General features: G+C 40.8%; 2 protein-coding genes across 9 annotated transcripts in view; one reads left to right on the forward strand and one right to left on the reverse strand.

The window, feature by feature from the left end:
* LOC148389453 (alpha-1A adrenergic receptor-like) lies at positions 1 to 14631 on the reverse strand. 7 transcript variants are annotated; one of them, XM_088391640.1, is made up of 7 exons: positions 14464 to 14631; positions 13739 to 13792; positions 8795 to 8888; positions 6178 to 6278; positions 3391 to 3462; positions 2251 to 3305; positions 1 to 1331 (listed from the first exon to the last, which is right to left on the reverse strand). In XM_088391640.1, the coding sequence occupies exons 6-7, from the start codon at positions 3146 to 3148 to the stop codon at positions 907 to 909; spliced, it is 1323 nt and encodes a 440-aa protein (XP_088247766.1). In that variant the 5' UTR covers positions 3149 to 3305; positions 3391 to 3462; positions 6178 to 6278; positions 8795 to 8888; positions 13739 to 13792; positions 14464 to 14631; the 3' UTR covers positions 1 to 906. The 7 variants fall into 7 exon arrangements, with proteins under 7 accessions (XP_088247766.1, XP_088247765.1, XP_088247764.1 ...); XM_088391639.1 differs by lacking the exon at positions 13739 to 13792; XM_088391643.1 differs by lacking the exons at positions 8795 to 8888; positions 13739 to 13792; positions 14464 to 14631 and adding an exon at positions 7734 to 8757 and having other exon boundaries at positions 923 to 1225; positions 1297 to 1331.
* Positions 11559 to 14761, forward strand: part of igsf9a (immunoglobulin superfamily, member 9a) — a 22578-nt gene continuing 19375 nt past the window's right edge. For both annotated transcript variants that reach the window (XM_088391634.1, XM_088391635.1), the window contains exon 1: positions 11559 to 11789. The gene's annotated coding sequence lies outside the window, so the exon portion shown is untranslated. The remainder of the gene's footprint in view (positions 11790 to 14761) is intronic.

Consider the following 14761-nt stretch of genomic DNA (forward strand, 5'->3'; position numbering starts at 1 on the left):
CACGTTTTAACATAAATGTTTATTTGAAAATAATAATAATAAAAGTAAATTTCAAACCAGCAATCTAATGTGAAATTGCAGTAGATATATTGGAAAAATATGAAAAAAAAAAACTTAGTATACATGGTCATTTTTAAGAGTCTTACTATACACAACAATTTTTCAAATAAAAGTTATACTTTACATTGACAATCTGAAATGAACAAAATACATAGTATTTTTTAGGCTTGTTATTAAGATCCAGTATGCAAAATTATAAAAGACACATGCCCACACATGAAGACGATAATATATGCGAGTGGCTCGTTTTGGGAAGGAGAAGCCAAACATGGATTGAGTAAATATGATGTGAATTATTCATTTTTAAGGTTTGTGCATTTGATTTTCACTGAACCGCCTCCAGTGCATGCATAGATTTGAATCACTAAAAATGTGACAAAAATTTCAAATCAACAAATGGCTATTTACATGAGCAGAAGGGGGAAAATAAAGCCAACAATTCCAAAAATATATTCTACCCAGCCATGCCGAATTCAGTCACATTTCTTTTGACACTGAGAAAGCATATTGGAGACACTTTTGAAAGTGTTAGAAGTTGAGCCAATAGAGTTCAAACATGAGAGTGAAAATGGAACATTGACAGCGCTGCTTCTTGTGATCTCCCCTCAGGTAACTTCAAAATGACAAATTATTTGCCTGGAAGGAATTCCATTATCGTCGTGCACTTGGCAGATAAGCCTGCTCAGGTATCACTTCTCTTGCCTGCAGCAGAAAAAAAAAAAGCTTTTTTTTTAAATTCGAGCACTACTTTCCAGACATGGCAAATAAATAGAAAGAAAAAGACGTTCATCGATTCATTTTCAACGTTTTTTGTTTTGTGCTTGGTGCCTTGGATTGACAATTTCATCAAACAGGCTCCCCTTTAACATGAAGGGAAAGCTGCAAGACCTTTGCGGCCGAGTTCTCGGGGACTGGACTTTGATGAGTGGAGAAGCACCATGACCTCAGAAGGCTCTTCTTGCTCCGGATCGCTGAACTCGAATCATCGGAAGCGCCTTCAGAGGACCCGCGCAGCCTCCCGCAGCAACGCCACGATGAAACAACATTGGGTCTCGACAAATGAAGGGTACTCGATACCAGGCCTGGACTGTGAGGTCCTTGGGTTTGTGAGTTCCTCCGGCAGCGGCCGTGGAGGACGTTGTGGAAGGCTCTCTTGAACTCCTGGCTGAAGCACGGATAGATGATGGGGTTAATGCAACTGTTGAAGTAGCCCAGCCAGAAGGTGATCTTAAATACCGTCTCAGGAGGCTTCCAGGACGGGAACATTGATCCTGCAACAAGACCAAATGGAAATTAACATATTGTTAGCTGCTCAGAAAATACCAATGGCAAACCAAGAAGCTTCCCCACAATGTGTTTAGGAATAGTTTTGGCTCTCGTTGCCCGGGAGCTGAAACGAGCGAAGCGTGAATGTTTGCCTTGATTGAAATGCATAACTCCTTCTGCGATGACGCAAGAGTCTTGAGAGGTTTGTCGGTGACCGAGGAAGCCTGCAAGCATTTCAGCCCATTGAAGCTCATGTTTGTTATCTGTAATAGCTTTCATTGAAGGGATGCTCATTCAATTCCATCTGGCAGTCCAAAGTCCATTCTGCTCTAATGTGTGTGATTTAAATTTACTTTGTGATTGGATTCTTGATGTGTCTTTGTGGAAAAGCTAAAGGCGTGGCATAATGGCCTAACCTTAATCCTAATCCAAACCCGCCGTGACAATAATGTTTTCCAGGAGGTATTTTAACGACGTGAACGCAACATCAGTGCCACATGAAGAATTCTATAATTAACTTTCAACAAGAACGTGGTGATAATACAAATGCTGCAGAAATCAAAGCAAACTCGATTATCTGATGCATCAGATAGCAAAGCAAATGAAACTTTGAAGATTGTAATGATAATCTGGGACAAGATAGCGCTACTGACGTTCGTGCTAATGCGTAAGCATTATTTTTGCTGCTTTCTGGGGCTTGGATTGAATAACTTGATGGAAGAATTATAGTTAATAATATGACCCTTGACCAAACATAAAAAGTTTGAGCTTTGGATGTTTAGATAACATTTATTTGTGGTAATGAGAAAAGGAAGTTTAAAATTTGCTTCATGAACCAGTTCCTCCCCTAGATGGCACTGTTGGTCAAAAATGACAACATTTTTTTAAAAACTTGATTTTCTCATCATGTTAGGAGTTACTTACCAATTGGTAAGACCAGGAAAAAAGGGAGCCAACACAGAACGAAGCACCCCACGACCACCCCAAGGGTCTTGGCTGCTTTCTCCTCCCTTGGCAGCTTGAGCATCTTGGGTAGGTTACCGGCGATGTGTTTGTGCCTCCCGGTGCCGTTGTCCTCTTCGTGCTTGTTCCTTTGAGCGGCGTTCCCTCTGTGCACCCTCAGAACCACCCCTTCTGTCTCCACTCCTGCTCCATCTCCACACTTCTTGAGCGTCTCCTTCCCTCTCTTCGCCACACTATACACGCGACAATACATGAAGAGAATGATTGCCAGCGGTATGTAGAAAGATCCTAAAGCCGAGAACAAGGCGTAGACGGGCTCCTCCGTGATTTGGCACACTGTTTCCTCTTCCGGGTCGGGTTGCTTCCATCCAAACAGAGGGCCCACGGAGATGGCCGCCGAGAGTCCCCAGAGAGCAGCCACGGCGGCCAGGCCTCGTCTGCCGGTAGCCATGGCCGGGTAGCGCAAAGGGTAGCTAACGGCCAGGTAGCGGTCGATAGAGATCACGCACAGACTGAGGATGGAGGCGGTGCAGCAAAGGACGTCCAGAGCCGCCCACACGCTGCAGAAAAAGCGTCCAAAGACCCATCGACCCAGCGCCTCGGAGGTGGCGGTGAAAGGCACGACGGCCGAGCTGAGCAGAAGGTCAGCGGCCGCGAGGTTGGCGATGAAGTAATGAGTCACGGAACGCCAGTGGCGATGGCACACCACCGAGAGGATCACCAGGATGTTGCCGAGGACGCCGAAGACCACAAAGACCACCAGCACGATTGCTAAAAAGACAGCTTTGGCCACGTCCACCTCTGGCTCCGTGGTGGAGTTGCAAGTATGACAAGTCTCTTCGCTTGACAAAACACTCATGCTCTGGATCGAATTTGGCTCCTTTTTTTTTGCTACCAGGTGTTGTCAAAGTGGCTCCATCTGCACCCAGTGGCTCCTGAAACTTTTCATCTTGTAATTAAGTCGTCGATGCGGTTGCTTTCATCACACTGCGCAGCCAGAGGTTTTTCTTGGCAGACTGTCATATTTAGAGAGACAAATGTGGCCACAGCGTGTCATAATCCTTCCGGAGGGGGCACAATGGAAATGACAAATGTTCATACTTTACGAGGCGATCACCGGTGGGCTTTGGGTCGTGCGTTCATCCGTGCTGGCAAGTGTTCCAGGCGAGAGACCTGATCAAACAACAGAAAAAGGGCAAAGTGAAATTAATATGTTGTTTTATAAGTGGAAAAAGATCTGCTTATACATCCATGCATCCATGCATCCATGCATCCATGCATCCATGCATCCATGCATCCATGCATCCATGCATCCATGCATCCATCCATCCATCCATGCATCCATCCATCCATGCATCCATCCATGCATCCATCCATCCATGCATCCATCCATCCATCCATCCATCCATCCATCCATCCATCCATCCATCCATCCATCCATCCATCCATCCATCCATCCATCCATCCATCCATCCATCCATCCATCCATCCATCCATCCATCCATCCATCCATCCATCCATCCATCCATCCATCTGCAAAGGGTGAGAAGGCCTTTAACGCTCCAATAGATTAAAATATAATACGACCATTTCTCATTTGACATTTTGCTGCCGTTGCACTTTTGTATTAAAAGCGAGCGCGGATGAAACGTGAAATGGAAAGTCACGAGTCAGAGACTTTATGACTCCCATATGGCTAAAGAGTCCAATTCTCCGAGTCCCACTTTGAGGGAATGGTTTGAAATAGGTCATAGTCATCGACTATGGTCTCACCTCCAGCGCTCAGGTGTCCTTACAAATCACATTTTGGAACAAATCCCAAAAATGCATTAGTAAGGGGATTATTTGCGGTCATCATTTTAGGTTGGGATTCAAAGGTCAAAGGTTAAGTCACATGGCATCATTAAGAGGAGTTTCCAATATTTGCTCATTTTAGAGGCAAACTCTTAAGCAGACAAGCTTCACTAATTTCGATCCTAAGCAGAGATCAGAAAAAAAAACGTGTTTACAATTATGCCGGGAATTGGGTTGCGCATAAAATGAGTCTTTTCCACACAGAAAAAAAATTAATAATCAGGGAGGCATTTGCAGATAGCGAAGTGCCTGTGGGACAGACTTCTCTCTTCAGTCATAATTATGTATAGAAGTTGTTTTCCATATTTTAAAAGCATATCTCCAAATGCGCAATAAACTCATACATTCAGAAAAACAAACAAATGTCACTTTCGAGATAACCTTTGAAATAACTGAACATTAAAATTCCGACAGCACAAGCTCGTTACAAAAATAAATTAAAAAAATTCAATATATTGTAATTACAGAAATAATTCTTAACCAGGCTGTGTAGTTTACCCCGCAGGCAGCCTGGTGCCACCTTCAGACTACTAATGTGAAATACATTTATTTATTTATTTATTCAGCATTTTCTTTGGCATTCATGTGAGAATAGTTGAGGGCTTGGAATATTAATCAATGATAAATAAATGGAAAGTTTTTTCTACACTGGGAACAAATTATTTGGTGTCCATCAAGACAAACGCAGAAGCTGAAAAGGCTTTCTTGTTTCTCTGCCGCCTGTTAGCCCTTTGCCAAAGTTTGGCACTCTCACCGGAGAGTCAACAAAATGTCTTGCCCTCGGCAGTTTCCGTGTAAACACAACATTTCGGTTTCGACAATAGCGTGTTAACATAATATTTTTATGAGTAATCATTTTGACAATATTTTTTTTTAAATCTGTGATAGGGGTGAGGTGGTGGTGGTGGGGGGGCTGTGAGGAGGGAATATTGCAGTCCACCTGCAGGGGGCAGCATGCTCAGCCAAGAGGCCGCATCAAAATTTTATTAAAGGTCACCAAAAATCCAATTTGCTGTTGATTTTTGCAGTCTGAATAGCAATGTGGCTGACTTTGTGTCATTTTAATTAAGTGCAGTTTACAATTTTGAAGCCATCAGGTCATTTTGCCAGCTCTACAACAAAACATATCAAAGCTAGCGAATGAATTATTCAATTTTGGGGCCATTTTTCTGATTAGAATGAGGAAGCAAATGACGTCAGCTTTGATAATGTAATATTATTCTAGTGCTGCATTGTACTGCAAATATTCCAGATGCAATGGCATCCGGTGTTTTTTTTTTTTCTTCTTTCCCCTCGTTCCCCCTCACACGCACTCTGCCAAGTAAACTGTGATGAATGGCTTCACATTTAAGGTCCATTTCTTGAATGCGGTTCTCTCTGGGCGGCTTCAAGTCGTAATTGAATTTCTCCATGACTGTCATCATTAGGGTTTATCAACCTTGAACGTTGGTGGCTTTTTTTCCCCCCCTTTTCTGTTGCGCAATGCGTACTTTGAGCATTGGTCTCAGGAGATGTCACTCCTTCCATTTGTTGTCTTTACTTTCAGGCTCTGAGCTGACTTTGGATGAAAAGCAAACTGCAACCAGGATTGGTTGCTCATCAGAGACAGACAAACGTCCCACCCTCATTCATAGTCTCACTGATATCCTCAAATAGCAAATACGTCTTTAGATGAAATAATTTAATTAAGCGTTTTACATCACAAACCTTGTTAAGATCAACGTATTTAATTTATTTGCATTTTGGGTTAAAAAAAAAAAAAACGTTCTAATTAAAATTTCAAATGAAACTGCAAAAGGGAGCATGCCTAATGCGCATTAACAAACCAGAAATGAGTTGACAAATGTGATAATTGTATGGAAGCCCCAAGATGAATGCATAAATTAATAGTATGGACTGATTATGTAAATAGCCAGTAGTTACGTTCATAGTCTGCTCTTGGGAGGAAGAGAAATCCAAATACTGTCATTGAGTAGCCGGGAAAGTCAGTAGTTGGGAAGATGGATGGAAGGGGAGGAAAAATAAAATTCTTACCTTCCCCAGGCTTGCAACTTTCCAGAACGGCGCTCACTCAGCTCTCCTGCCTTAGTCCCCCTGTCCAGCGCAGACGCCTTCGAAAGTCAAGTGTTTCCATCCTGCTGATGAGACAACCTCTGTGGACAAGCCCACCTGACCTAGCAAGCCCCGCCCCCTTCCTTGCTGGCATTCCTCTTTTCCTATACTGACCACATTTTGACTGCACATATTTACATTTGTCAAACTTTTGATACTTTCTGGTGTTGAAAAAAAAAAGGTTGCCTTTATTATTTGATCTGATGAAAATGTGAAAACAGCAATTTGAGCCATTTTGTAAAGTCATATTCCCAATCAAATGTTTTTAATGAAACGGTTGTTTTTCAAGGTCGAAATATTGTCAAATTACCTTATGATTGCTTTTGATTATACCAATTACCGAAGGGAAGTGAAAAGCTCTACTTTTCAAACTAACAAAAAGTGCATCTCTTTTCAAAACCTAAAATGATGGCTCCTTCTCAAACACAAACAAATTACACCATGTTGAAACCTGCTGTTCTGGATTGATGTTGCTCATCTGAGGCCAAGCGAATTTGTCTCGCTAGCCCAGAAGACATTGATTGAAACTCCACCTACCACCTCAAAGCCCCTGGCTCCGACAAAAACAAATATTGGACTCATCACACAAACAAATCAAGTGTTGACTTTAATTAATGCTTTCTTGCCAAACCACCGCGTTAATGCTAGTTAAACATGAAAAATTAGGCTAATGTTATATCAACTTAATCTTTTTGTATTGTTGTTAACAACATGAAACTAGTTCACAATAAACACTCGAGCAAATTATTGACTTACATTAACATTTTCCATTCATCGGGGCTTCTTGTGAACTTTTTGCTCACTGTGACTAGTGGTTTGCTAACTCGGCATTTTCCTCAACCACAATTATGCTGTTGATAAATATATTTAATACAATTCAAGCAGACTATTCCATGCTAAATTTTAAATTTACAGTCTTTTTAATTGACCACTGTGAATATTTAATACAACAGTTACTTAGCATGTATTTTGCACCCTAACCCTAACCCTAACCCCCCCCCAGTGCATTTCAATGGGCATAAAGTTAAAAAACGTTGTAGAAACAGATTGGACAGCTTTTAAAGAACAAGACATAAAAATATTTAACAGCTCGAAAACTGGGAACTGCACAAACCATTACTGCAAGAGTTTAATCGCAGGGGCTGTTGCGAAGCCAAATTGGATATATCAGTAATTAAAAACTATAAATATAATGAAGCACTTAAATGCACTTGAGTGCTTCATGGGACTACATATTTTCGTTTTTTTGCCAAATGCACAGGTCAAAACCAACTCACAGTGTGCATATAAATATTTAATGACGAACTTGGCAAGTTAAAGTACTTTGCTGAAGGGTGTAGGTTTTATGGTAAGCTTAAAAGGGGGGGGGGGGGCAATACACAATAAACGCGAATCCATTGTTTTTTTCCACCAGTATTAAAAGACTTTTTAGTGTTTGCAATGTAGCTAGCTACTATTTATGACGTGAAAGCACTTACATTTGTTGAAGAATCTCACTGAGCTCGCCACATATTGTGCAGAGAAACTTCGTTCACGCTTGGGAAATCAACTGTCACCGTAATATTTCAACTAGGTCTGCTGACATTTTTCTTTTTGGTTCTTGTGTCGAGTGCTCACTGGGCCTTTCCAAGATTGCAAAGCAACTTTCCAAACACGTCTGTTTATTTGTCTCATTTTGCTAACTTGTGGATTTTTATGTGAGCGTTCGGCGAGCGACACAACTTGACACACGTCAAGAGTCGGTCAGGGATGTAAGAGAGAGAATCCGGTTGATTTTCAAAATAAAATAGTCGGAAAATAAATAAAACGGAAGTGATGTTTTTTAAATTGTGGTAAATTAAAGGATCATCAAATAACTCATGCTCTCGTATTGTGACATTGCACTGATTAATATTTTGTAAAAAAAACATTTTTGAAAAAAAAAGAATCTTCCTTTTCTCAATACAAATACTTGGGACCCAAAATCCATTTGGCACGGCAAATTGCATTTTGCTTTAATAAGCTCCACTTGCTTAGCTGTTTAATTATTAATGCTTAGGTGAAAGCCTATAAATGGGTGGGATTATGCTTTTTTTTAATTGTTCAATTGGTTTGCAGCTCAAATGTAGCACGTAGTAATTCAATAAGAAAATGGAGCTTCACACTTGGAGATCAATTCAGCTGTTTAACAATAACAATGCCTTCATACGGTCTTAGGCATGGTTAAATATGACAACACACAATACAGAAGAAATTCCCCATTCGCATCAATTTATTCTCATTTTTGTTTGCTTAATTTTAGTGTAAGTGCAAAATGACTGGAATAAATGCATTTTTGATGTGAGAGAAAATCATTAAAGCCATCTTGGAAGCTCCAGCGGAAACATCGATTTCTATTCCCTTGCCATTTTTAAAACTTATGATTTCACGCAAATTTCATGAATAAACCATGCAAGCACGGCTTCTTGGACATGCATGGGGCATGAAATTGCACAAAAGTGTGGAGATGCTACGCTATGGCCGTCCTTCAACAATACTCGCCACCTGGGCTTCAGCTTACCTTGCAACATATAATGGAAGGATGGACTTGACTTGAGCAGCAAAGGTTCAGCTTGGTCAGCTGTAATCGTGCTCAGGTCATTTCTGTAGGTCACCTGCTCCGTGCACAAAGTAGAAAACATGTCGGCCTAAGCGCAGTTGTACTTATGCCAGCTACGGCTAAAATAGATATGGAATTAGATGCTTGTGCTATGAGAGAATTATGACTCACCTCTGCACGCCCTTCGCTGAGTTCCGTTTAATGTACTGTACATCGAGAGCTAGTAGGATGTGGTTTTTTTCAGTTGGAACAAATCGTAGTGATTCAAAAATGTGTCTTTTTTTTCCCCCGCACAGAGTAAACAAAAAGTTTATTTAAGTCTATCTGCACTAGAGGCTTTATTTGGGAGGCATTGAATTAAACATGGGATCCAAACATAGGCAAATTACATTTGAAATGATTACTTTGGTTTCATTAATCTCACCCCCTAAAAACAGAATCAATAAATCATCAGTTAGGCAAAAGCAAGGACAAGAGCGAGTGCCTAAAGCGGGTAATTATATGCTTGACTTAATTCCCAAACTTGACTAATTTTTGATTGCTGCTGCAAGTATTTTGGATTCCTAAATTTGTTTGAATCGAAGGCAGCTGCAAATTTGAGATATTTATTCGACTTGTGATTGCGGTGAAAACTTTGACTTTCCACTCACTGAACACATTTTGTAGAGGTTCTAGATATCAATATTTTGTTTTTAGTCTTAATCACCAGGTCCTGACTCAAGACTTCAAACACGGCGGTAATTAAAACACTCCCACTAGAGTTAACTCTACTTTCAAAACATGTAATTAACAAGTTTGCCTCTGCTTTTTATTGTCCTCCTGCTGGTTTCCCTCAACGTTGCTTTTTCGGCTATCGCAGTTTAGTGTATGTTCAAATATGAGTCTGATGTTTTATACCCCGGGGTGCCAACTCAAGCGGATACCCCACTGCGTGTTCTACTTTGGGAATTCACATCTCCACGTGGGAGATAAAAGTCTGAACGTATCAAATTTGTAATTATCAGTAGGGGGTTAATGTGGCTGCAGATTGTGTTTGCAGAAAATGGGCTCTGACGTAGAGGCAGCACCATTTATATATTTAAAAAAAAACCTTTTAGTTCAGACAATGAATCAGGGGAGTGATTGCAACGTGCTTACATCAACTGTGACATTTTTTTTAGCCAGGCATGTGTTTTAGGGAATTTGGCAGACTGTGTTGCGGCCTGGCGGTGTGTTCCCACATTAGAAAGTAGACGCGCCCTTAGACCAAATAAAAGCAGGTCTAAGTTGTGGCGCAGGTGGTCTAAAACAGGGCCCAATGTATACACTAATTCATCATGTTTTATTTTGAAATGTTATGTCAAAAACTGTGATTTAAAATTAAGCATCAACCCCATCAAAATAGGCTTGGGTAAAAAACAACGCTGTGCTCAGGGCTGCCCTCTTGTGGTGAACAAAAACACAGTTGCGCTTTGTGAACATGGTTACAGCTTACAATTTCAATTCTGGGCAAGTAAGCAGAAAAATATCAACAAATTTGTTCACCGAGCACTTTTCTTTGTATATACTCAGCACCTAGATCGCACCAGCAAGAGCCTTCTTGTTTTCTTTCCAGGCTTTTCCCACTTGAGAATCGCCTCAAGGGATACTGAGGTTACTCCTACGATGACACGCCAGACTTCCGTGACTGATTGCAGCCAAAGTTGCTGACTATCCAAGCATCCACTCGCCCTCAAAAGTATCCATAAAGTAGCGCCTGCTGCTTTTTTTCCCCCTCCAAGCGTGTAATGTAGTAGAAGACAAAAGGCATAAGGCAAAAATGTTACGCTACTCAAAGATGGCACTCCTTGTGTATCCCGAGGTGGACTTAACCGGATTTAAGCTTTATCTTTATGATCGTGTCTGCTTCGCTCCATAAGCTTGGAAAAAAACGAGGAGCAGCTTTTTGCCTTTGTCGCAGCAGCAATATTGCGATGTTCTCAAGTAATGACCTTGAGGGCAAGCAAAATCCACGCTGAACTCTAAGGGTCATATTAAAAAGCAGTATTTGCAGGTTGATTATTTAAAATGAATACATTATTCATTGATGAAATTCACTTTACACTGAATTTAGATTATTTTGTACCCTGAAAAAAAATAGTGCTGTTGCTTGAGCTCTGATTTTAATTAAAAACAAATTCAGTCAAGCAACAAATTACACATATATAAAAATAATCTAGAAAAGTTAACTGGTATCTCGGATAACAAATAGAATTTGTTGGCAAGTGTGATTAATGAACGTTTGCAAATTAATTTTCTTTACTATCTTTGTGACAGATTACATTAAATACATAGAAGGTCACTGAAAGTTTAAGTAATTACTCAAATATATTTTAATGGAGTTTCTGCTTATGATGCCAATTGTATTTGCAACATCTTCTGTCACCGAATAGGATCCAGATTGAGCTATCACCACATCACTGTATTTTTGCATTTATGCAATCTAACTTTGTGTATTGTTCTAATACTTAAATCTAGACACCTCCCGTTTCAGTACAAGCGCAATACCACCCTCTTGTGGCCACTCTCTATAATGGACCTGCATCCAGGGGGATTTAGGTCACGGGTAAAAAAACAAAAACATTTGAATTACTCGTCATGCATCTGTGTTGGCTTTTAAGGGCGTGCTTTAAATGCAAATGTGGTGGCCGAGGACTTTTGACTTTGACAAGCAAAGGGGCGGCCGTGTGCTCTGGGGAGGGAGGGAGGGAGCACAAGAGCAGTGGAGCGGCTCACTTGGTTACCTGGATGAGAAACGGACACCTGTTACCTGCTCTTGTTCACCATAGGTATCACTTTTCAGCTTGGTTCTCAGAGCAACAAAGAACCAAGGCCAGATGCTCCTCATGACTCACGTCCAGTCAGACTGGTGAATATACAAAGGATTAATTTTTTTTTTAAATAACTTGAAGGCCGCCGGAGTGTTACCAAGCTACAGGTACGATGCGTTTAAATGATCTCACGATATTCCATTGATTATTTTTGTTCGTCTTATTTGCTATGGGTCCAATACGTTACAGGTCAATAAGTTGCAATACCGAGAAACCCGAAGAGGGCCATATTTCTTTATCAAAGAAGAACCGCATTTTTCAATTCAACTTATTTGACAGGAAAGTTTGAATGAATGCTTGCTTTTCAATGGAATCACTGCTGTACAAAAAAAAATAAAAAATTGGCTGAATGGAAGTGACTGTGATGACTAAGACACATCCTTTGTGCAACTGGATTAGCAGACCCTTAGAGGCTTCTTAAATTATATATCCAGCCATCTTATTTCTATAGCGCTTGTCCTCAACTTGGGTCACGTGAGATCTGGAGTCTCTCTACAAGGTGATTTTGGATGAATAAATATCGTCACTAACAGCAACCCTACTGAGAATAAGCCAAAGTAATTGGTAGCATGGAAGGTGGTATGTTGGGTGACCTTCAAATATCCGGTGAAACTTTTCTTATCAGGATAAGTAGCACCAAAGTTTGACAAATCTATGGATAAATGACATTTATTTTCCTCATCTGTCTATACCAGTGACTTATAGTGACAGAACTATTTTTTAGATGCAGAAAGCAGGGACGTTTGATATCAGTTTTTTTCAGACCGATACCAAGTACCGATACTACTGGTACTGTTGATACTCTCTCTTCTTCGATCCCTCTCATTTCTAGTTCCTGATTGTAAAAATGCCCACAAGAGGTTACCAGTATTGTTTCAAATACAATACCAGGAATTAAGGACAGGTATCGGCATGACACCGATACTCGATATCGATACTCGGTCAGAAAGTGCATAACTGACACTTTTTTGTTTGGCGGTGAGACTTTTTCAACTCAAAATATCTGCCTGGTATAAAAATGATGGATGTGTTCCTTTGACCAAATGGTGTTCATTTTGTTCTGGTGCCATCACATGGTGTTTTTTTTTTGGTCACCCTACTTTCAGGGGTTAATGTCCAGTTGAACTTGCTGTCAGGAGCAGCCTTGAAAAAGTCCAAAGTCAGTGAGCAAACACTGATTGGTTTCCTCTTGAGGGAGTCACTGTTTAAATCAATACCTTGGACAATATTAAAGGACATTTCGCATGCATGGACTCAAACGAGAGCAGACACTGGTGCGATTCATAATTGAATCCCCCAAACAAACGCGGGACCTTCTTTTATAGCTGCCCTCACAGATCGAGGAGGCAGAACTTGCTGATAGATGCGTTTCAGAAACACCATCAATCAGCTGCTCCTCAATTTCACTCCTTATGTAGATTAAAACGGCAACACTGGCGCGTCTCTACAGCTTGTCTTTCGCCGTCTCAGTTGATAAATCAAGATGGGGGAACGGGAGGGGGGGTTGTTAGAGAATCAACCTCTCATTTATGATGATTCAAAATGTTTTGTTGCGCTGTCACCTTGCTTGCGTTAATCAGCATGAGGGCGTGAACGTTTGTCCTAGCAAATGTCAAGGGAGCAACCCGGCCGTTCAATATTTTTCACCTCGTCTGGTTGCTTTTTGTTGCTTGACGGATTTTGATTGAATCATTTTCATGCTCCAGAATGTTTTCCTCATATCGATCTCCATCTTCTGTCCTTTCACAATAGCTGTTACGCAATCCCTGATTGCCTCAGTAACTATTTTGCCGTTAACGTTAAATCTTGGCCGTCAATAGTGACATAAACAACATCTCGATAGACTTGTTTGGTTGTTTTGAGAGGCAGTTATAAAAAAAAAAGCTTCCAGAAAGTTTGCAAGCACATTGTGATGTATTTCTCACACTGACACCGTGGCAGGCTGCAATCAAGAAAATATACCACACATCATTAATCTAACTTGGACTGCCTAATTCATATTTGACAGAAAGTGAGTTATTATTTTCACAAAGATTTACGACTTGATCCGCCCTACCCGACTCGCTCTTGTTCTCCGAGGGAGCACCTTCTGCTGACAACTTTTTCACTTCTGCGGCAAAAAAAAAAAAGCTAACTTTCATTTCCGCTATCGTTGGCAGAGTGGAATAAAAGTGTCCGTCAACATTGTGCCGGGGAATTAAACATCTTTGCCATGCATATTGGCTGTGTCAGAAATTGGGGGGGGGGCCTTTTCTCAACTGATTCTACAGTTTAAAATAAAAAATCAACTATCATTGAAATTAGAACAGATAAATTTAGAATTTTCTTTTTCCTTCTTTCACAGTGGAAACTAAAAAAGGCCTTCTTCCTTCCTTTTGTGCCTCTGTACTTGCACTCCTCACACACTGACGAACTCTCATCCCACATTATAACCGACGAGACGATAACACCCACACGGGGTCAAGTGCGCGGCCATCTTGCCTAAATGGAAAGTCTTGGCTGGCTCCAGCAGTTGGCAGACTTAGTAGCGAAATAAGTGGAATGTAGCTGACATTGTATTTAAAATACAGTTACAACATGCTGTTAACACATCCTGGACTACGATTTTAGTGGTTGCCACGTTACATCGTTAGCTAGCATGCGTTAGCATGTACGCGTATGCTAGCTCCCACAAACCCAATTTACGCATATTAGCTAAACATGCCCCAGTTTGGGAAATGCTGATTTGATCCAAGTTTTACACTGTTCCTGTCTATGTTGAAACTTCTGAGGCAGTCTTACTTGTTGATGTCGAGGGTATTGACAAGGAGGCCATCAGGCAGTCGTGTCAGCGGCCGTCGTTTGGTATTTTCCCATGCGGGTATTTCCTTTGAGGCTTCTTTGAAAGAAAAAAACATGTTGCTCTCTTTGGGTTATATATAAGACGAGAGTAGCTCTGACAAGTCAAAGCAAACATTGATGCTTTTACCTCTATTTCAGGAAAGGTCTGAGGGATGTGCCACTTTTTAAATCATATTTTGACTTTTCTTAACCTTTCAAAGCACTTCCTTATCCATCAGCTGAGCAAATCACAACATTT

The sequence above is a fragment of the Syngnathus floridae genome, chromosome 12 (assembly GCF_059516105.1).
Source record: "Syngnathus floridae isolate MCC-2025c chromosome 12, RoL_Sflo_1.0, whole genome shotgun sequence".
Classification (NCBI taxonomy): domain Eukaryota; kingdom Metazoa; phylum Chordata; class Actinopteri; order Syngnathiformes; family Syngnathidae; genus Syngnathus; species Syngnathus floridae.